This window comes from Chrysemys picta, chromosome 10 (genome assembly GCF_011386835.1).
Source record: "Chrysemys picta bellii isolate R12L10 chromosome 10, ASM1138683v2, whole genome shotgun sequence".
NCBI classification, from domain to species: Eukaryota; Metazoa; Chordata; order Testudines; family Emydidae; genus Chrysemys; species Chrysemys picta.
In genome coordinates, this window is record NC_088800.1 from 79251561 (window position 1) to 79274127 (window position 22567).

General features: G+C 52.1%; 1 protein-coding gene across 8 annotated transcripts in view; it reads right to left on the reverse strand.

Moving 5' to 3' along the window:
- Positions 1-22567, reverse strand: part of TNRC18 (trinucleotide repeat containing 18) — a 58096-nt gene that overhangs the window by 29927 nt on the left and 5602 nt on the right. For 4 of the 8 annotated variants that reach the window (XM_065558995.1, XM_065558994.1, XM_065558988.1 and 1 more), the window contains exons 3-14: positions 20259-22052; positions 12243-12345; positions 11286-11491; positions 10814-10960; positions 9601-9785; positions 8432-8855; positions 6931-7881; positions 6071-6246; positions 4560-4696; positions 4077-4205; positions 1791-1965; positions 368-731 (exon numbers count right to left, since the gene is read on the reverse strand). In XM_065558995.1, the coding sequence (XP_065415067.1) occupies positions 368-731; positions 1791-1965; positions 4077-4205; positions 4560-4696; positions 6071-6246; positions 6931-7881; positions 8432-8855; positions 9601-9785; positions 10814-10960; positions 11286-11491; positions 12243-12345; positions 20259-22052 (4791 nt within the window). The remainder of the gene's footprint in view (positions 1-367; positions 732-1790; positions 1966-4076; positions 4206-4559; positions 4697-6070; positions 6247-6930; positions 7882-8431; positions 8856-9600; positions 9786-10813; positions 10961-11285; positions 11492-12242; positions 12346-20258; positions 22053-22567) is intronic. The other 4 variants (XM_065558991.1, XM_065558990.1, XM_065558993.1 and 1 more) reach the window with 3 other exon arrangements.

A 22567-nucleotide genomic window follows, 5' to 3' on the forward strand; every position in this document is an offset into this window, starting at 1 on the left:
AGGAACATTCAGGACGTAGACAGTCCGTAGCTCCAGAGGCAAATGGTGTATTTCCCTGCTTTATAAAGTCAGCAGAACCCAATATAGGCAAAACAGCCAGCATGAGACGTGCAATATGCTCTCAGTATTCACTGCCTTTGGAACGAACGACATCCCACCCTCCCCACCACGATGCAAACTCACTCCAAACAAGCACCAAGAGTCTGCCCGGTCAGCTATACAATCAGCTAAGGAGGAGGTGACTTTTTCACAGGAAAGCAAAATTAGATCCATCTCCAATCGACCTGAGATGCTGTCACTTAAAGGCTAAAAACTCCCACAAAGCCCAAGAACCATTCACAATAGAGAGAAACCAGAGGTTACTTACTATAGGAGTAGCTGCTAACTTCCGATATTGCTGGTGAATGGGAAACCTTCAGCTGACCTTTGACCTTTAACCCCACCTCCATCTTCTTCATTTTGGTGGCCATTTTGTTTTTACCTTCCTTGACACTTTTCAGTGCCAGGCTCAGACTCTTGGCCAGGTTTCTCTTCTCATCCTTGCCCGGCAGGTGCTCGTGGGGAGACAGATATCTGCTGCCGCCTCCACTCGTTTTCTGTTTCCCTCCAGAACAGTCTGCAAACTTGAAGGGGGATTTGAGCTTGTCCTGTTTGGTGAGAGACAGGGCCTTGTCGAGCTTGCTTGCCAGCTGCTCCTGATCTGACGCCACCTTCTTCTTCTTGATCTTCAGCTGCAGAGGAGGGAGAGAGCATTGCCCCATATGAATACCCCCCAGCCTTGACTCTCCCGATGAACCTGACTTCGGTTCATTGGACACTCCAAAACAACAAGGCCTAGTAAGGGACGACTTAACCCCTTTGTTGTCGTAGCCGGCTGTGGCCTCTGCTGTTACCTTCTCCCTCCGCACAGTCTCCTTAGGGTTGACATTCCAAGGACATTTCCATGGGGATGTGCTACACACAGGGGGGTACAGAAAGTATGCTTTGCCTTGTGGTACCTAGTACCAGGCATACCAAAATCATGAGGTTTTAAAAAAATTAAGACAACATTTTGGATTCTTTTTATTTGCCTTCTGAATTTTGAACCGTCAGTGTACACTCAGGGCATGTATCCAAGCTTTATTCGACAGGCACGAGGGCCAAAAACTTACTTATTTTTAAAAATGACAGCTGAGAGTCTTGGGTAATCACTTGACTCCAGGATCGGGGGCTTTAAGAAAAACACCAAATATCGTGAGACTCGTGATGCAATCGTGAGAGCTGGCAATGCTGTTATATTTTAACCATGTCAGTATTGCCTTGCTGCTTCAAAAGATTTTTAATTTAGTCAGTTAAGAGCAGTACTAATTAAAGTAACTGTGCAGGCAGCGATATTATACTGACTAGGTGTAATGGACTTTGCATTCGGCCTTGAGGAACACATCGCTCCAACAGGAACACAAAGAACCTCTTGACAGTGGTGCATACTCATATTATTTATACAGGAGCACCTACAAGCTTCAGCTGAGATTGGGGACGCCTTTTGCTAGGTCCACATACACGTAGTCTGAGACGGTCTGTGCCACAAAGAGCATTCAATCTACACAGGCAAGACAGGCCAAGGGTGGGAGGGGAAATGGTGGCTCAGGGAGGTGAAGTGATATCCCCAATATCACACAACAAGGCAGTAGCAGAGCTAGGAACAGACCCCCACAAGTCTCCAGAATTCCAAGCCAATGCCCCATCCATGAGATCGTGCTGCCTCTTCCTTTAGAGCACAGCTTCCCCCCCCCCACCACAAAAGTACTGACCTCATTTGAAAAGCTCGCTGCTGCATCATGTTCATCCCAGCTCTGGTTCCTCCCTTTCATTTTCCCACCACTGCTGTCTGCATCCTCGTCCTCCTCAGGGAGAGCCCCTCTGTGCCTCTTCTTCATCCCCTCGCCAGTCTCAGAGTCTTCGGACAGCAGCAAGGACTTGCTCACTCTGCAAGCCAGGCAAAGGATTGGTCACTGAGATCGCCCTTCCCTCCTTGCACACCACTAGCAACCACTGAAGTGTGGTCCGCTCCCCCGTTAAAGGTGCTCATGGGTCACCTGGGGCTATATCCTCAGCTTGGGTAAATCCACTGGCTTCAATGGAGCTACATCAACTTACACCAGCTGAGAATCCATCCCATTGTCTGTTTAACAGACGTGCCAGTGAGCTCCCTTTGCATTCTCTGGAATATCAGCACAAGTCAGAGATCCGTATGCCTGTGAAGTGGTGGAACCCACTCCCTGGGCTGGATAACGCGCTGGAAAAAAGCCGCAGAGAATCATCTGCTCCGGTTAGGACCAGGAGAAGAAGAATGGATGAGACAACCACGTAGGTCTTTTCCCACCTCTAATTTTTAAGATTCTGTAGATCTAAGGAGTCTCCCATTTCCCAGGACTTGAAAGGTGTTGAACTGGCTGCATCCAGATTGAGAGGCTGGCTCTTGAGCACGTGGGAGATGAGCATTTTAGCAAGGAGTAGACAGCAAAGCGAAGATAAAACTAACTTACAAAGGGGTGGGAGGGAACGTCTCAGGCAGAGAGACTAACTAGTATACAGAAGAGTTAATCCACTTTTCCTAGACTGTCACTCTCTAAAAGTAACTTGCCGTCTGATTCTTCAATCTCTTTTCAAGCTCTGGGGGAAAGGAGAGGGGAAAGAGTAGGTGAGACAAAGAGGACAGGTCTCACTGCTCCCCATCTGGTTTCAGCAGTTAGCTGATGAATGGAGATGGAGAGGTGAGTCAATGGTTAAAGAGACACTGCCAAGCCTTCATGAAACTACCCTGTACGCTGTCTGTAGTTCCCCATCATTGCCAATTACCACCTAAAGATTTACAGCCAAAAAAAAAAAAAAAAACCTGCCTCCTTCCTACTAAGCCTCCTGATTCAGCTGCCATGTCTGTGAAATCACCGATGCCGCAGAGCACCCTCATTTCCCAGAAGTAGTAAACAGCAGCTTTTCCCTACACCTCACTTCCCCTGCTAACCCCCAACCCAAAACCAAACCAACACCACTTTACAAGATCAGGCTAGCTGAAGCCAGTTGCATGCATGGCTTAGCTTCCAGGGCAAGGCTTCCACACAGTTCCCATGACGACTGGCCCCAATGGAAATGCACGCACAAGAAAACTCCAGACACCTGTGGACATCCCAAGTCTTTCCAACCATCAAAGCCCAGAAGCAAAATACTAAGGAGGCAGATTTTCAAAGGCAGGTGAAAGTCGATGGGAGGTAGGCACCTAACACCCCTTTGTGCCTTTGAAAATATCTTCTCAAGACAACGCAGAGCTTGGGAAGCCAGTTCATGCCGAGCTACCACTGTGAGAGACTCAACCAGCGACAACAGGTGGGGCAGAGAAATATGGTCAATGGGGCTTTGCGCCAGGTGTCCAAATAAACCTGGTGGGCTTGCAAAGAGTGGGCACCACAGGAGAGGGTGATGCTGACACCAGGAAAGAGAGCACCCAGGCCAAACCATTTCCCACTGACTAGGGGCCAGGGAAGACAGCAGAAGCCCAGGAGAAAAGCCCCAGGAAGCGAATGCCGCAGAACAGAAGTCATTCGGATTCGTGAAAATCATTCTCATCGAACTCATTAGCGTCACTCTAGATGGACATTCATTGGATTGCAGTGGCGCCTGGGTGGCCACAGTGTGCTAGTCACTGTACAGAACGCATACAAAGACACAGCCCTTGCTTCGGGCAGCTCCTCTCACTGTCCGCCTGCCCCACTCTTCACTTGGCTCAGCGTTCCACAGAACCCTTCCATTGCCTGCTCACTCTGCGCCATCAGGCGTCTCCTCCCCGAGGGGCACCAGACACACACTACCAACGTGATGCCGTGCCAGCCCTCTTGCTACAGCAACAGGCGCACGCCGCCACAGGGGGCTAGATACACACTTCTACCACAACGCCACGCAGTGACCCTGCTGCCATAGACGCGCCCTGCCAGCACAACACCATCACGCAGGGACCCCCCGCTGCGTCCGAAATGCCGTCCCCGGGTCGGACGTGGTGCAACAACCCTGACATTCCCATCTTCCCCGCGTTCCAGCCTTACTTTCCGCTCTTGCTGTCACTCTTCCCTCTCTCCTTAGGGGGCAACAGAGCGCTTGATCCATGTTTCCTCTTCCTGGGCCTTCCAGGGCCTCTTCTTGCCAAGCTTCTACTTTTCTCGTCATGCTTTTCCCTTTAAAAAAACCACACGCTTGACTGTTAGCCAAGGCAACAGCAAAATAAAACGAAATCCATTACACCACCAAAAGCCAACCCAGAACCGTTGTCTGGCACCAAACTGCTAAGCTGAGCCGTGAAATCCAAGGTTCCCTAACAGGGTCGCCCACCGACCACCAATACCCGAGACTCCAAGCATGCCCAGTTGCATTCATCAATGGTCGGGTTGCCTTTTTACTAGCCTAGGAGCGCTTTGCAAAGCTTTGGCAGATGCATCATTGGAGGGGAGGTGGGGGAAAGAGAATGTTCTCCTGGGCCCGGAGGCAGAGAAGTTGCCCGGCCAAAAAAAAAAGCAATCTGTGTGACTTACTCGGAGTCTCTGCGCCGCTGCAGTTTTACCAGCTCCCTCTGCTTCTCCTTGTAGCGCCGCTGCAGCTCTGCCAGCCTCATCCTGTAGTCCAGCTCCATAGCGTCCATGTTCTCAATGGCAGACTTGATGGAATACATCTGGGGTGGGAAGGCGAGACAGGCAGAGGTGGTGAGGGGAAGAAGGGATGCAGATGCCAGCCACAAGACTAGAATGGGTGTGTTATTGCTTCCCAATCCCACGGCTCAGCAAGGGACAAGAAGTCCCACTGGTGCCACCATTTAGATAGCTAGTGGCATATTACCTGCAGAAGGGAAGGGATCGACCTCATTTTATCACTGGCAGGAGAGTCATATTTCAAACAGAGGTTGCATACTAACCTTCGAGGGAAGGAGCTTTAACAAGCTAGCAGGCTGGCCAGGTTGCCTCATAACAGTGCTCTGTACTATCCTGTGGAGCCCCTGGTGAAATTCCTACTCTCCAGGTGAGTAGGAGCTGCAAGTCCTACAGAGGCAGCTTGGCCAGGCCCTGGGAGCAAGGGGTCACCACTGCTGAGCAGTGAGTCCCTTCCAGCTGATAAAGGGGCAGAACAGACAGGATCTAAGCTGAGCCACTTCCCCATCCTCCTTGGTTGGAAAGGTGCTGGATGCAATGTAGGGCCTGGAAGGGGGCTGCCTTCCTCCGCTCCAGGACACAGCTCTAGAGTCATTCCAAACCAGCTGATTTTTTTTTTTTTTTTTTTTTTTTGTGGTTTAACATAATAATATTAAAATGTTTCAGGGCAGATGAATGAGTGACTTCAGGATAGTGACCCTAAGGCCAAAGCCTGCCAGCTAGGGTGGGATTTGCAGGTCAGGCACGAGTGCGGAGGTTCATACACATTCAGCAATTTCTCACTTGGTGCCGGAGATTTCAGGATCCTGTTCTACTAGGAGACATTGAGGCACCAATGACAGCCTCTATTTCTTTTTTTTTTATTCTTAAGTGAGAAGGCCAGAGGGCTGGATAAACCAATGAACTCTTTCTCCTCTATGTCAGATTTAAATATAGCTCAAAACACAACCAATCTTAAAGCACGTAGCTACCTTTTGCTGGGGAAATGTCCTTGGGCGTTCTGCCTCTAACCCTAACCTTCTGGGTGCTAAAGAATCTGCAACTCCATCTCCAGGGAGGGGAAGCCTGCCACCATCTTTGTTTGTCCCCACAGCCAAAGAAACAGCGTAAGAGCTTCTCCTGCTGGCTCTGTATTACAAATACTGTCTTTAAAGCTGTGTCCCTCCCTGCTGAGATCAATGATGCTGACACACAAACAAGGAATGGAATTAAATCACACCACATTGACTTTTGCTCAGCTACAAACACAGGAGGGCTGGGGGGAAGGTCTAGGTTTGCCAGACTTAGAAGGAGAACGTCAAGAGGGAAATACAACATTACGTGAATGACGAGTGGCGAGAGGAGGAACATTTAGGTAGGTTCACAATGTCCTGTCAAGCTCAGCAGGAAGAGCTACTTACGGGTTCATCTTTTTTTTGCATCCAGCTGTACTTTTTGTTGGGGTTCAATTCTCGAGGCAGCCGGATGGTTTTCAGACTCTCCATAAAGGGGGCTGACAGAACCTCCATTAGCACATGGGTGCTGGCAGCTAGCAAGCTCTCCAGCGTCGGTCGGACCAGGCAGTTCTCTGGACCTGCTTAGGAGAAAGTTCAGGATTTAGCATTCAGCGAGGGCAAGTGCACATCTCCCATAGGCATCAAAGAGGCCAACAACCTCTTCTCTGCCTTAGCACTTCTTCAGCGGCCTCACTGCCACCCTGACCTACCCCTGAGGTCTAGCCTGTTACAACCCACTCGCAGGATACTCAGAAACCTTCCAGCTGGTGGGAGGCTCAGTTTCCCCTCTCCCCAGAAGCTACTGGAGGCAAGATCCCCTCAAGATCCACTGGAATCTCTTTGCAACGAGAGTCGTTTTGAGCTGTGAGCCCATTATGCAGAAGACTGACTGGCTGCAGAATCCGTTGCTGCCAAGAGGGAGCCCCAAGAGCATATGGGTGAAGTGCACCTTCACTTTTATACCATGTAGTCGCCATACTGTAACCTGTGCAGATACAGGGAAGAACAGTTCAGACACCACCCACATGTGAGCCTCTTGGAGCAGGATTCCCAACTCAGTCTAGAGCATCAACAATAAAGGAAGCTCATGGCAGGAGCATGGTGGAGTTGCTGGCCATGACCCCACAGTTAAGGCGGAGGATAGATATACATCACACACCTACCCAGAGGGGATTTTGTGTATGGAGGCAGCACTAGCTGCTCTGGCAGACCCAGGTCCCCAGCCTCTGCATGGGTAGGAGACACAGCACACTTTCCGAACTCACTTTGAATTTCCTGCTTCCTCTTCTCCAGTTCCAGCTCTGCTATTTCACTCAGCAGAGTGATCCCCTGCAGGAAGGAGTGCTCCAGGGACAGGCCGGGCGACACCTCCAGGTTTACCCGGGCTTGCGTTATGTCATCGCCAGTTGTCAACAAGGAACAAGCCTGAGGCAGCTCTGTGGCAGCCACTAAGGCATTCATGCCGGCCAGTGGGTCGTCTGGCTTGATGTCCAGAGCTGGGATTTGACAGGCTATCGCCTCATCTGCGTACGAGGAGATCTCCGACCCCTGCCGCCCCTCATCTGAAGGCAGGTTAGGAAACTCTCCCCGCTGGGGCGAGCCGCTGCTCTGCAGTTCCATGGCTAGAGAAGGCTCCTCTCTCTGGGGTGCCAGGTCCAGCCCAGGCTGCTCGCTATCCGGGTGTGGTACTGAGTCATCGTACTCCATATGCACAGAACAGGTTTCCGCCCCGCTCCCAGCTTCAGCCCCGGCCTCCGTTTCTGCAGGGCAGGCTGCTACCTGGTACGCTTGTTGACAGTTCTGGAGGGCCTCTTGCTCCTGCTCCAATGCTCTCAGAGCTTCACCTTGGTGCAACAGGAGGTTGCAACTGTCCACATTCTGTCCTGGGACAGCACTGGAGGCGGCCGCGTTCAGAGCCTCTATGTCCTGCTCGCAGATAGCGCCCTGGCTTTCGTCCAGTTCTACTTCCGTTTTCACTCGGTCTTCCAAGGACTCCTCTTCTGCCATAGCCTGAATAGGCTCTAGCATTTTGGATGGAGACAGGCGGATGGGCTTGACCTCTGGAGAAAGCTCCATGTGCTCAGACCCTTCTGCAGGCAGCGGGACATCAGGAGCCAGGCCGTCCGCGTCAGAGGCTGCGGTGGGCTGAAGGAGGTAGGGATAATGTCGACCGAAGGAGGCAGGAAGGGACTGGAATGGATATCCCGGTGGAATCTCTGCAAGAGACCCAAAGGAATACAATACACAGTGACTGGTGCCAGTGGGGCTCATCCCCCAGGGTAGGTTCTCGATTACTCAACTTCACCCTTGCCAACCCCTATCCGTTCTCAGTGGCTGTTGCTTGCTGAACTTTCCTTCTGCCCAAGATGTCACCCTCCACCAAGGATGCAAGACCAAAAGATTCACCCAACCCATTCCTGGGGCAAGAGGAGACTTCAGCCTCCACTCCGTCCATGCTGGGCTCCTCTCTACTGTTCCCCCAATAGAGTGCAACCTTGAGGAACTAACCCCTCCCAAGGAAAGACGAGAATGCAAGATACAGGACCACGGCTCCAGGCTTCCCCACAGTGCTGTGTTGCACATCAATCCTAGCACCACACTTACCAAAGTGCGGATCGGTCCTTTCACATTAGCCCTTCCTTTAAAAAGGCCCTTCCTGGTCTTCTCTTGGGGAGGGTTTGAGGCAGGAAAGAGCCAAGGAGAGGAGGAAAGAAAGCGAGCCAGGCACAAACAGAAGGAGGCTCTTCCAAAGCAGGGCTCTCTTACCTGGGAACAAAGTCTGGAAAGGACTGGGAGCCTCTTTTTCCAGTTCCAAGTCTTTCTTCTCCACGTTCTCAGGTACCTCTTCTTTTGGAGGGATGGCAGGGGCAGGGGGCGGAGAGGCAGGGGGCGGGCTGGAAGGGTGGGAGCTTGGGGTGGCAGGATAAGAGTAGGCCGGCTGCGTAGGTGGCTCCTCCATCTTTTTGATAACCTCAGCTTTGAGCACAGATACAGGCGAGGCCCTGGGAGACAGGGGAGGTGGACTCACGGCCTTGCTGTAGGAAGTGGAGGCGCTTGGAGACAGAACAGGTGGCTTTCGGTGCAGCAGCCCTGACGTGGACGAGGAAAGGCCTGATTTCACATTGTCCAGGCTCCGTTTAGTAACCTTCTCTTCCATGTCTGCTCGCTGCTCATTTACTTTTAACCTCTCCTGTTGCAAAAAACAGAGACGGGCGTCAGGAGAGGAGGTTTCTTAGGGTATCAGGTTAGAATCTACAAAGCAAAAAGGTCCTACAAGACTAAACAAGACCAGAAGCAGGACTTCCTACAAAAGGGAGCCTGCACAGTCAGAGCTGGAGATGCAGGAACAGGACCTGGGAATGGTTCTCTGCAAAAGGCAGGTGGAAGGTCTGGCAGGAGATACCTGTCGGGAGCAGAGGTAAATGGTTTAACAGGAAGAGGTTTTTAGGAGAGGCCAGGCAGCAGGTTTGTGGCCTGACTCGTGATTTTTGAACACTTGGGGTTGGCAATACTGGTCCTGGGTCTCAGGAAGCAACTATCCAGTGTATGAAAGCCTGGTTTAGAGCAGAGTCAACACTGGCGCATTTTGTAAGATGACAATCTGAACTTCCGTTGCTGCTAGAAGCAGTACTGACTGGTGAGCCGACCCCCTGGCTTACATGGCCCCAATCCAAAACCCTACATCCAAACACCTCCACCTTCAGGGGTGTTCAAAATCTGAACTTGGCTCTTTAGAACATGTCAAATGCCCCCAGAACCTGAGGTTTCCTTAGGGACTGGGAATTACTAAGGAGATCTCTTCCTCTGAATGCTGGGGACACACACACAAAGCAAGCAGGTCGCTGATGTTTGCTCGCCCAAGAACACAGACTTTGAGGTTGGTCCACTTTGAAACAGGGGAGTCCCCCCTGCTTGCCACAGCCCTTAGAACATACCACCAGCTGCGCATTCCTCTGGAGCTCCATGGCATGGGCAGCTTGCTGCTGCAGGATGTACAACTCATGCTGCCGGAGCAGTTGCTGATGAGACAGCAGCTGGAGCTGGTGAGCGTGCTGGAGGGTGCTTCTTGTAGGAGGGTACATCGCAGGCCAGAGCGGGGGTGTCCGGTCCATCAGTTCAGCTAGGGAACAAGGGAAGACACAAAAGCAATTGCAACCATGTTGTTAAAACGGACAGAATCTGAGTGCATGGAGCAGCTATAGAGGTGGGCTTAATATTCGCTGTAGATTTATGTTGTGCTCCCTCCCCAGATTGCATGGTGATTAATTTAATAGCGCACACAGAAATGCAAGTAACTCCCCCTCTTTAATTCTCCCCTCACACACACTCTCCTGCACCCCACCACATCTAGGCAATACCCAACAAGAGGGTCTTGGCCCTGCCAGAAAGGCCAGCAAACCTCGTCTGTGTCAGACCAGTGGGGCAAAGGAAGTTCCATAGTTGAGCCTCCTACTCTTGAAGGTTCCATGGCGCCATCACACTTGCATTTAAATCTAGCAACTGTTAGCTTGAATGCCCCCAGCTGACGCCAACTATAGTCTCTCAGACAGCCAGGCCCCAAGCCTCACAGGGCTTTACAAGAGAAGCCAGTGTTGTAGTTGAAGAACTGGTGTAACATATTTGCAACTGCTGGAATAATTTAGCAAGCAGACAGTTGAATCCCACCCTGGCTGTAGCTTTACAGCCTCTACAGAACACTGCCAGACGCAGCCACAGAATGGACCATTTTCAAAACTGAGCGACAGGAGACCGTCAAGCTGGGAAAGAAGATGGTCTACAAGGCTTGTACAAAGCTGTCCAAAGAATTAATAGCTGGAGAACTACCTCCATGCTGCCCATCAACGTACCAGTGCCGCGCAGCTTCACCACCAGCGCCCCCCACCTCAACAAAAACACACATCCTGCCCTAGAATTTTATTCTTGAAAATCTTACTACGGGGAGGTGCCAGGGAGCACCTTCTGGACAGACATCTACCGTTTGAGCCTTGAGTGAAGGTTCTAAACTCCAGTATCTCTTACTAGATACTGGACGTGTACACTCATGGTCTGTTACCATGGATAGACCACATCCCTTGTTCTGTCCCCACTGAGCTTTGGGTTATCTTCCTTCAAGACAGGGCCCCTGAATCATCATCTTTGTGTGCTTACCGAAGTGCGGCAGGTGCTCGCTGGGGATCACAACTAGCTGCCCGGACTGAGGATCTCTGGCAAACTGGTAGGCAGAAGGGATAGCACCTCCCATGCTAGGGGGGAAGCCTGGAGTCATGCCTTGATGCAAGGATGGGTGGCCAAGTCCTAGAAGGAGAATCATCAAAGAAACTTAGGTCAGACAATCAACGAGGGCTCCTGTAGACATTCATGCACCGGATATCGACAAATGAGGGGACGGGGAGAGAGAAGGGATATTGGAATATCCAGCTGCCCACAGGGACTCAGACGTATAGCACCTACAGGTGCACTCCATACTGCAGGTTATTTTCAGAGGGGCCTTTTCAAGAAACATCCCTCTTGAAATCAGGGCGGTGCCACTAATCACCAGTCACAGCGACCCTGTTCCTCTTTTATTCTTATGGGTAAGTCAAGAGCTTCACACAACCCTCCCTCTCCCAGAAAGACTCACCGTAGGGATGGCCAGCTAGCCACATGGAAGGGCTGCCCGTCCTGGGTAGCCAGGGGTGAGCTGCCAAATGTGAAGCCGGGTCGGCAGACCAGCGCCCTGCGCCAGTCAGGGTTGGCCCCCCCGTCACCATGAGGTTGGAGTTCAAACCGTTTGTGGCACAGCTGGAGGGATGCAGCCGGGCAAAGTCCGCCAGCTCCTTGCTTTCTCTGGTCATTGGGAGGTAAAAACAGAAGAGTTAGAGTCAATCTTCATGCTGGGCGTGTTGTGTGGCTAAAGGAACAGACTGAGAAGCACGAGGGATGTCAGTTAGCGATGAACCAGAGCACTGGGAAAGGAGGAGGAGGAGAGCAGATTACTGGAACCCCCAAGAATCAGTCTTCAAAGTATGGAAGAGAGATGCAAAGGGAGACCAGTAGGACACACACAGTGCCCAGGGGTCCCTTAGAATAAAGAGGAAGGTTAATAGCAGGTTCAGCCTGCATTCCCCGCACTGGTCCTGTTCCTCTGTCAACCCAGAGCTGTCTCTCTCCACCTTGCCTCTCATTTGCAGCAGCCATGGGTTGTGTGCCAAGGTGTGGTGGAGTTTCAGTCCTTACGTGGCAGTTTGAAAGGATCGTTTTGTGTGCAGATTCAGGCAGCTCTGAACACACACCCAATGCCTGCAGGTTTGGATGCATTCTAAGCTCCCCCTCCGCACTCCCAATTCCCAGCCCTCTCAAGGCCTGGTCTTTGTCCTTGGGGTTTTAAAGTCCAATGCTCCCTGCTGAACCAGGGGGGAGCTGCACCCTGACTCCGCTCAAAGTGGGTACCTGCCACACTGCTGGTTAAAACCATGACTTCACTCAAGAGGGTACGTGGCCAGGCACTCAAGCACGATTCGCTAGGTGCATCCCCAAGCCCATGTGCTCAGCAAGACGGCCTAGTTCACACCTGAAGGAGCAAAACATAGAACCTCACCTGAGTAGCTTCTCCTGATCTCGCTCCAAACGCCCTGCCAGGAAGTGACTGTCCCTCTGGCGAGTGCGGTCATCCCCGCAGTCCTCATCTGAGCGGCCATGCCCTAAGACACAAACCATCAGCAGTTATCACAGGTGCTGTCCCTGACAAGACAAGCAGCTCTCTTCCGGTCTGAGACGTGCCAAGTACTCTCCCCTCCGCACCTGTGTTTCAAGGGCTACCATCCCCATCTAGTATCTCTAAAGGGTTGCAGCTCTAAGCCCCCAAGTAGTTAATAAAATCAGCTGGAGTGATGGGACTGGGAGCAGGGACTTAAATGTATCTGTTGATCAGAGACATGATCAAGATACACTATCTAAATGGGGAGGCTGGGGCTTGGGGTTATTTTCTCACACTATTCTCATCCCAATCCTGTGTGGTTTGAAATATGTACTTTCAAGCAACTGAATTTAGCGAAGTCTGTCCCCTGCGCTCTCCCGCTATAATCGTCTGCCAAGGTAAAAGAGAAGGGAGGTAAGTCCAAGAAGAACCGATTCTTAAAGACAAAGTCCAGACTGCATTTCGTTCTATGTGATCTGCACAAAGCCCACAACATCTGCGTGAACTATAGCAGCCATCCTGGGGTCAGGTTCTTTGGCCTGTCCTGTACAGGCGCTCACACCAGATGATCCTAATGGTCCACTCTGGCCTTACAGTCTATAAATCTATGACCTTACGCACGCACCCACTCTAATAAAAGCACTCTGTGCCCAACAACATGTGCCGGGGGAGAGAGCCAGGACATAGATACTCCAGAAAAGCAATAGCCATCAGAGAAGCAACAGCCCTGATCTGTTAGCATAGAGCTCTCGTCTCTGCACAGAATCCAAGTGACACGAAAGGGACTCTGCCCAGCCACAAGGAGGCGTTGCAGCACTAGGGCCTAGGAGAAGACAGCAAGATCCAATGAGGGACTGGGCACTTACACGGATACCAAGAGTACCCAGAGTTCGAACTGCGAGTGCAAACAAAGAGCTAGGGAAGGGATAACCACCTCCTGCTTCAGGGTGTTCGACAATCTCTGTTAGGGATTAGGACGAGACCTTCATGGGGAGCAGACTGTCCTGCTCTACTGTGGGAATTCTTGCACCTTCCTCTGACAGAGACAGGAAACTAGACGGACCTCGGGGGCGATCCAGTCTGGCAATTCCTGTGTCCCAAGGGTATTTTCAGCTCAGGTGTCTTATATTTTCTTCACCTTTTTCTAAAGCCTTTGCCGCTTATCCCCACCCCCACCCTGCGCTCTCACAAACACACTTCATTATTACCCTTGCCTAGTACTTTTTGGGGGGAGGGCTGGGAGGTGGGAGTGGCTAATAAAGCCCATCCCTATTCCCAGTAAATCAGGATGATTTAGTTGGTGTTGGTCCTGCTTTGAGCAGGGGAGTGGACTAGATGACCTCCTGAGGTCTCTTCGAACCCTAATCTTCTATGATGCCTCCTTGTTTCCCATGACCAGACACAGGCAGGTCCCCTTTAGCAGGTCCAGCCTTGGCCTTGGCGAGGCCCCACTCGCGGCAGCGGTCCAAACTCCTAATAGCTGCCTCCCTTGGACCAGGGCGGCTTGCAGCCATGCTGCACTGCCTCACAGAGCCGCACCTTTGTTCATTTACATCCCTTTCCTAAGGCCCTTCTGGCTGGGACTGGTGCACCAGGAAGCATCTCTTAACATTAAGTCTACTCTGCTGACAAAGATCCCTTCAAGGGAAAGCTCCGCTGTGTATTTCAGCAGACCTGGACAGTCTGTGTTTTTTAGCTGTCAAGACTCCAATTCCCTCAGCTTCTACTGTCAGGAAGAATATTGTAGTGAAACAACATCTCCCCCACCTCCTCCCCCCTGCTTGCTTCCAGTGGGCATCAGGTGGAAAGGTGCACGCCCGATTCTCGAGCATCTCAACCAGCCTTTTCAAGGGGCTTTACATGGTGCCAGCATAGAGCTCGAAGCCTGGCTGGACACTGCACTTTACGGACACTAGCTTCCACAGGCCGCTGCTTCCTTGAGCCGGCAGATCAAGCTGGATGCCAGTTTCTGGCACCCATTAGCCGACCCTTCCCTAGTTTTAATGGCTTCCATACGCTTCTCAATGTCCGGCCCTGAGGGGGCGAGGCTGGTATGGAACAGAGGCTGAGGTAGCAGCCTCATGCCCCAGTGAAGAGAGCAGCATCTTCTTTGCTGCCCCTGTGAATGACTTCTCAGAGGGCAGAGACAGGCCCCCTCCGAGGTCGAATCCCTCAGGAGCACAGCTTGAGAGTGCAGGCCCTGTTGGGACGGGCTGATGGGCAGGGCATTTGGAGCCTCTCTCTGGTGGCATTCTGTGCTGAGCCGCTTCATGCCCTCATACTTCTCCCTGCTATCCTGGGAGACCCATCACTCCTCCCCCTGTTCAAACAGGCAGCACCAAGGGGATTGTCTGATGGTCTTTGAAGGCAGAACAGGGGGAAAAGAGAGGAGAGGAGAGGAGATGGATTTTTCCAGGGACAGCCAGCAAGTTAGCTGGCAGCACGGGCCGGATGGGGGAGTGTACAGCAAACCCAGCTTAAGTGTGGCTTCTGCTCATCTACAACCAAACACTGTGCTGTGATCCAACGCCAGTTGATCTCGGGGTTGGGATTATTTTAAGAGCTTGCTAACGTAGCCAACGTACACACACCCGCAGCCCAATCACCCAGGTTTTTCCATTCAGAGCCCTTTTGATTTATTTAGCTTTAATCAAGGTCTGGCCGTCTCTTTGGCAGCTGAAAATGGGCTAGAACACTGGCTAATAGCCTCTCGGGCTGTTTTCCCTCCTTGGCATGTCCCCCCACCAGCCTTTTTATTTGCAGAGCTTATATTTTATTTTATTTTTTGCCATCTATATTATTTCAGATCTACTATTTATAGCTGGGCTTTTATTTTTATTTTTTAAACCAACCCCCACTCCCCCATTCGTTCTTGCTTACAGAATTTCCCCTCCCATAAGGGGACGGTCCCTTTTCTGTACAAACCAGCGATTGTCCCTATCCGTGAATGCCCATTTTGTCCATCTATATGAACATGACGCATGGAGCGCATACAAAATTCAATCACTTATGCACAGAGGAAAAGCCTAGGCCTGTTTCCTTGGCAACCAATGCCCAGTACTAAATACCTGCATTTTACTTGCCAAATACTACAGATTAGCCAACTAAAGCCTGCTTTCTCTTTCTTAAAAGGTCTAAACATTCACGCACCGTCCACTCAGCGCAAGCAAGCTAATGTTATTAGTAGAATCTCTCTTGGCGCACAAGGGGAAAGGAGGGTAGAGAAAGAAAAAGAACGGCCTTGTTTTCTGTATGAAAGCCAATTCCATCACTTAGCAACAGACCCGGAGGCCTGTTAGAATTCAACCTTTGTTTGCAGCCTTTTAGTTTGGCTCCGTAAATTACATTTAACGCAGGCTGGGAGGGTCTGGGTGCCTGAATGGCTTAACAAACAGCCCCCCGTGTTGGCTATGAGGCCTTCTGATGGCTCAAGCCACAGCAGAGGAGAGCGTGGAAAGACCCAACGGGTCTATGGGAATGGGATGGGGGGGGTTTACAGGGGAGGAGGTTGCTAACAGAGAGAAAAATGTCTCTCCAGACAAAGATTTGGGCTGGGGTGTGATGGCCGGGGTGATGAATCTCTGCCCCTCTGGAGAATTAAAAAGCTAAGCTGAATGAACGCGTTTGTCTCACTCAGGCTCCCTCAGCACTGCCAATCAATCAATCCCAGCTCAGACAGGAGGTCTGACATGGAGAGTACAGGCGAGGCGGCGGGCTGACAGAGGAGAGGTGCCAATAGGAGGAATGGGGAGAAGCGGTGACAAGGTCAGGGAACCTGGCGTTTCAGGAACACAGGGTGCCCAGGTCTGACTGGCGGGTTCAGAGGTGCTCTCAGCTGGGAACTGCTAGGAGGTTACTCCCTCGAGCCTGGAATTTCTGCATCTCCGCCATAAATTCCCAAACTGCAAATCCCATCACTTTCCTCCCTCTGCTCTGGAGTACCGACGCCCTCCCTCGATCAAGACGCATCAGCTCGATAACCCGCACCCCTTCGGCACGCTAAGCTTGGGCGCTGGGCCTTGGTTGTATTAATGGGCCTGACACAGAGATCAGAACAGGGTCAGTTCAGTTGGCAAAGGAGTAGTGTGGCTTTATAACCCAGACGCTTCCGCCTCTCAACAAAGCAGGAATGGGTTCAAAAAGATGTTAATTCCCTCCTTAGCTGAGTTCCCACCTACATATAAGTGAGCCCCAACTCTCCCTGCCAGGTTCTTGGACCCATTCCCCCCTGAACCAGGCGTTCTTTCAGCAGAAGTCCTGACAGCCCCACGCTTGTTACCCCTTGTTGTCTGCACTCCCTTGGGTCTGTTTTTGTTGCAATGAGGGCGGGGTGGAGGGGTTATTACAATATTTGGAGCATCTCTTTAGAAGTGTATTTTAGTATAAGATGCAGCGCCCAGAGACCCTGGAAACACAAAGTCATTATCCCCTCTGACCTCTCTATTCAACTGCAGGAGGATTGACTCCAGTGCTGTTCCCCTGCACTGACTGTGTGTTTGCTCTATTGGGAGCATGCATCTCAGAGATGCCTCAATGCTACTCTAAAATGCACTCGGAGAGCAGGATGGTACAGGCAAAGGCATCCACAAACATTGGGGAAACGATAGAGCAGAAAAGAGAGAATCGTTATGGAAAATAAGATTCTTAACACAACAATATCCTTGGGAAGCCAGGTAAGGGCAGTCATGGCCGCTACATGACATTGCATCAGCTTAATTTACATTGTTTTTTAAACTGATTTAGTTAAACTGGTGCAAGCCACTTCTTCACCCCAGTAGACGCTCTGATTTTGGCTTGTGTAGGTTTAGCTTAATCTGTTTTTTTTAATACCAGATACAACTAAAATCAAACTGAACTAAAAAAAAAAGGGGGGGGGACCTGCACCAGCTTAACTAAAGTGATTTGAAAAAGAAAAAGAAGAAAACAAAAACAAAAAAAAAAGACCCTCACACCTTCATTTAAATCAATTCAAATGTATATGATGAGAAGGGTCTGTGAATGGGTGCGTCCCCCAGCCTCGATCTGGTCCCCTTACTTTGGAAACACAAGTAAATGCCATCATTAGAGCTGCTGGGGGCGATTTCTTTTTCCCTGCAAAAAATTTTGACAAAAGACCCCACTTTTTTGTAAAAAGTTTTCAATCAAATTTTTCAGGGGTTCATAAAAAAAGCCCAATAACTCTTGGATTTCTGGTCTTTGGCAGCTGAAAACTGAAATATTCAGGGCACAAATTATTTGGTTTCACTGAAAATCCTGCCCCCCACCCCACCCCCATCCACACGAGCTGAAATTTGTCTGTTTTCAGTGACTGACAGCCCAAACATGTTCAGTTTGGGGATGAAAAACCTGAACATTTTTGTCAAAAACATATTTCCCAGAGAAATTTCTGTTCTGATGAAAAATTTGTTTTTTTTGTCAAAAAGATTTCAAATGAAAACTCTAGACCAGCTCTAATCATAGCAGATCATGAAGGGTATGGGCCTGCCAGACACCACTAAATTCAATGGGAAGACTGGTATTGACTTGATCAGGCTTGAGACAAGGCCTTATTTGAGTAGCCTAAATGTTCCTGCTGGTCCATGCCAGAGTCAGACTTGAGCTGCTCTTTGCTTACTGATGGGCCTTTGGGGGTAACAATGGTTATCTTCCCTCTGGGCTCTATCCCATTGCTCCTCCTGTCTGACGTGCACATGAGGCTACTGGCCGTGACAGTGAAAGCGTGGGGTCTCCAGCACCAGGAAGCTCTCAGTGGTTTTGTCTTATCTGGAGGAAGGTCTTCATCCAGATAAAACTGGGATAATGCTGGTAGGTAGGGAAGCAGTCGGCCAAAGTGGCAGAGAGGAACTCAGCCCCTCCACTAGAGCTGATGTCACTATGGTTTTCAGTCTGGGGCTCCTTTTGGAGCCCCAGCTACTTTCTGGATGTTCACGCCGTGGCCGGGAGTGTGAGAGTGCCAATTATCTGTCCGTATCAAGAGCTGCAGCCTTTTATTCTGGGCGTTACGGGAAGCCTCGTGATGGCTACCAGTGCCTTTGCCACGCAGAGTGGATTGCTACAACGTACGCGACAGGGGGCAGCTCCTCAAGGGCATTCAGAGGCTGGGCCCCAAAATGGCTCTCGGTCTAGGGCATCTTTTGCAGAGGGTGAATCACACTTCCATAACCTATGCTTGGCCTCAGACTTGTTTTCAGGTGCCATTGGATGGGCTGGTTTCAAGCAGCTAAACCCTAAAAGAGCTGGGGGCTTGTTGCAGAGACTACCTCTCTCCCAGTGCAACATTGCGGGAGACAAGATCAGCCAAGGCACCGGAGCCGACCGCTCACCGGGGTTTTCCATCAGGAGAGAGACCCGTTCTGTGGAGCAGGTGGCAGCTTGTACACCAACCAATGTGCTCTAACCAATACCAGCGACCCCCTCGTTTTGATGGGCACTCAGACCAATCCCAAAGCTTAACCAACTCCCTTCCTGCTACCCCTCCAAACTGAGCCCATTGGCGTCAGGAAGGGATTTGTCATTTGTTTCATGCTGCACACACCAACAGGTGTGCTTCCCAGCCAGATTTGGGTTGCACAGCAGCGGCATCCAGTGGCCAGTTGGACCAATTGCAAGTATGAGTTTTCAGAGGTTCGCTCTTAAAACGCCCTGCTTCTATTTAAAACAAGGCCCGAGGTGTGAACTCAGTCAGGCAGCAGCCCCCTCTGGTGATCTCTGCACCTCGGAAAGGTGAAAGGCAGTGAAAATCAAATAGGCGGGGTGCTAGATTTAAACGGAAACCTGTTAAAAATGATCAGAGAAAGTGTGTGTGTTTCTGTGCAGCGGGGGGAGGAGGCGGGCACACCACAACCATGATGCGGGACAGAATGAACACAAGGAGCCTGGTATAAAAAGAAACTCCACAAGTAAAATGAGGAATCGAATGGCAGGTTTGCAGCCCTCTGGCTTTAAAGCCGTGCAGCTCCATGTCTGTCCTTCTGACGAACACCAAATAGCCAACCAAGAGCCCAGCAGATGACTGCATTTAGCTCCCAATCTTGGGAAAATCTATTCTCTATCGGACACACGGGGGGAGTTACATATGCAAACCCTCCCGGAGCACCTTTAGTCTAGCTGAACAGTTACTTGAATTCAGTCTCGTCTGGCTTGACTAATGCAATGGAGCAATTCGGTCTTAGCAGACAATAGCTACGTTCAACGTAGTCTCTACCCCGAGCAAGGGCTGAATTTGGTCCTACTCCGTTTAAACCCATTGTAAATCCTAGATTGAATAATGGGTACAAGATGCACCCATTATTATTGGGGAGTGGCAAGTTCCACTCTGTAAGGCTCTTTCGAACCGGGGGCAGGTGCCTGCTGGCCTAGGACGGGGAGGTGGGATCCCAAGAATGGGAACCGCTCAAGCAGCTGCAGCACAAGCTGTCCCTGCACCTCACCCTGCCAAGGCCTTGGAGGCATGAGAGGGGAGGATTCCCAACGCCCCTTCAACCCCTGGCCTCCCGCAGAGGCTGCTCATAAGGGGAAGTTGGCGAGTCTCCCTGGTAGCAGGAGACTTTTGGCTTGCAGTGCACGGGGAAGCAGACGGAGGCTACCGAACTCAGCTCCTGCGGTACAGCCAGCAGAGGGCAGCTCTCACTACCATGCTGGCTGATCTCCTGATACTGGAGAGGAAAGGCTCCCTGGGCTCTAACCAAGCCCCTGAGCCAACCAGATCCCCTCAACCAAGCAGCGTCTAGGTTTTAGCTTCCTCTGCCCCCACCCTGTTCTCATTCACCCCCACTCCACAAAGGCAGCCTAGAGAGGGGAGCCCAGATCAGCCCTGACATCTCGATACATCCTTCCCCTCTGGGAACACCCCAGCATGGCAGAGTTCAGTCCCACGGGAGGGAGCTCAAGGCTCTCAGACAGACCCCAGGGTCCTACCTTTTATGCTGCTCAGGGAGAGGGAGCGATCCCGGTCAGCCAGGCTAGGCCCCACTTTGCTGCCGCTGTTGTCCTTTTGCCGAGCAACCGCCACCGCGATGCCCACGGGCAGGTGCCTGACCTCCACCTCGCCCTGTGACCCAATGCTCTCTCGGCCAAAGGACTTGGCACTTTCTGGTCTCTCCAGGTCTCTCTTCAACTGTTTCCCGGCTTGCTGGGATAGCAGCTGCTGGATCTTGGAGGTGCCCAGCTGGGCCGAGTCCAGCTTCATGTTGCCAAGCCCGCCAAAGGGGCTCTTCTTGCCGTTGCTTTGCCGAGCAGTCGTCTCCTTGGCAAAGCTGCCGCTGTACTTGATGAGGCTTTGCATGGCAGACCCTTCGCTGTGGGAGGTGGGGTGCAGACCGTCAGACGTGCCCCGGGACCCTACCGCTGAAGACCTCTGCAGGCCACTGGGGTCGAGGTACGCCTTCTTGACTTCCTCCTCCACCTGGCTGACGTGGTGGTGCTGGGCGGCCAGCACGGCCATCTGGGTGGTGGCAAAGTTGCCCATTTCAAAGGGCTTCCACTTGTGCTCGGGCGGCTTCAGCTGCCGGTGGTCCAGGTGTTGCCTGGAAGAGTCCAAAGTGCCGTATACCTTAGCTGCTTCTTTTGAGCCGGCCCTTTGGAAGCGGTCTCGTTCGCAGGCGCGGTGTTCTGGCTCCGGGCACGGCCTCAGCAAGCCCTTGGCGGCCAGGAACTCCCTGCTTTCCGGAGAGCCCAGCCCGGGCCGGTTCAGAAAGGGTTCCGAAGCCACTTGCCTCTTCAGCGCCATGGAGTTGGCCCTGATCACGGACCCCTTCTCCCTCAGGGCCTCCATCCTTTTGGCATCGCTGTGGCAAGAGAAGTCCTGGGACAAGAGCGTGCGAGAGGCATCGGTGTGACCCCGCTCCGTGGGCGACTGCAACACACTCACTTTGCCCATGTCCTTGTCCTTCGCTTTGTTGTCCCGGGCCTGGGAGGCAATCTGGATGGGCCCGTTCCTCTCATCGTAGGCCTCGACCGAAGGCACGAAGGTGGGGGCGACGACTTTGTGCTCCCTCCCGGGCTCCTTGGCTGGCGGGAAGATAGTGTACATGCTGGAATGGACAGACTGGGGCGGGAACGCAGAGGAGGGCGTCATTTTCCCTGGCTGGGAAGGGTGCGGGGAGGGGCAGCTGCAGGAGATGTGCAAAGCGCCTCCCGGGGTCATGGCGGAGTCGCCCCTTTTCAGCCTGTCCAAGTGGGCATGAGCAGAAGGCCTCATGTTCTCGTCATGGCGGTTGGGGTCCTTGGCACAGCGGTCCTGCTCGCTCCCGAGCGCTTTCAGCATGGGGTCCCCACCGCCATTGCAGTTGTTGAGCGAAGAAGTCTGCAGCGGATTCTTGGACTTTGGTTCTCCGCTGCCAGCCCCCCGGTTTGGCATGTGCTCGGCTAGGAATGGGGACAGCCGCTCCCCTGCCTTCACCGGCTTCTCCAAGCCAGTCCCTTTCCGGTCACTGTCGGGTTTGGCTTCCTGAGTGAGATCCACCACGCTGCGAGGCCGGGGCTCCTCTTTCGGCTTGCCATCTTTCTTGGGGAAGTGTAGGGAGAGGTCACTCCGACAGGCCCGCTCCTTTCCGGGGGCGTCTTTCAGGCCCTCCTTGGAGCTCTTGTGCAGGTGCCCAAGGTCCTTCTCACGGTGCACGGCGCTTGGTGCGTGGTTGGCCGCTGTCCTCGAGACGGGGGCTTGGGGGTGCAAGGCAGACTGTCCCGCGTGGCCGGATAAGTAAAACCCATCTGCAAAATGAAATGGAACAAGATTACCTTGGTTTCTCGCCACTGCAAACTCCCAACCGCGACTGCTCCCATCACAAGCCCAAAAACTCTAGGCTGTGACTCACGAACATGGGGAAAATGGGGCCAGGCCAATATGGGACGAGCATTTAGATGCTCTTGGCAAGGGGGCAGGACAAATCCCAAACCTTTAGTCCTTAGCGTTAGCAGAGAGCCAGGTTTCTAATGGGGTTCCCAGAACACGTCCAAGCCCCACCAAATCCCAACCATCAGACTGAAGGGGAGAAGGATCTTGCCAAGAATCCCCCTTGATCACAGCACCTCTGTCAAAGACAGGCCCCCCAGGTCCTCTGCACAGCAGTGATGCAACGGAGAAACTGCCTGAGCCTTTAGGGGAGGTACACACGAGCCTCTCTTGTTCTGAAGGGTAGGGCACCATGGGCGCACCAACCCAAGAACCTGCTGCCACAGAGTGTCTGTCTCATCCGGAGCCTGGGCGAAGGGGCTGAGATGGGTTA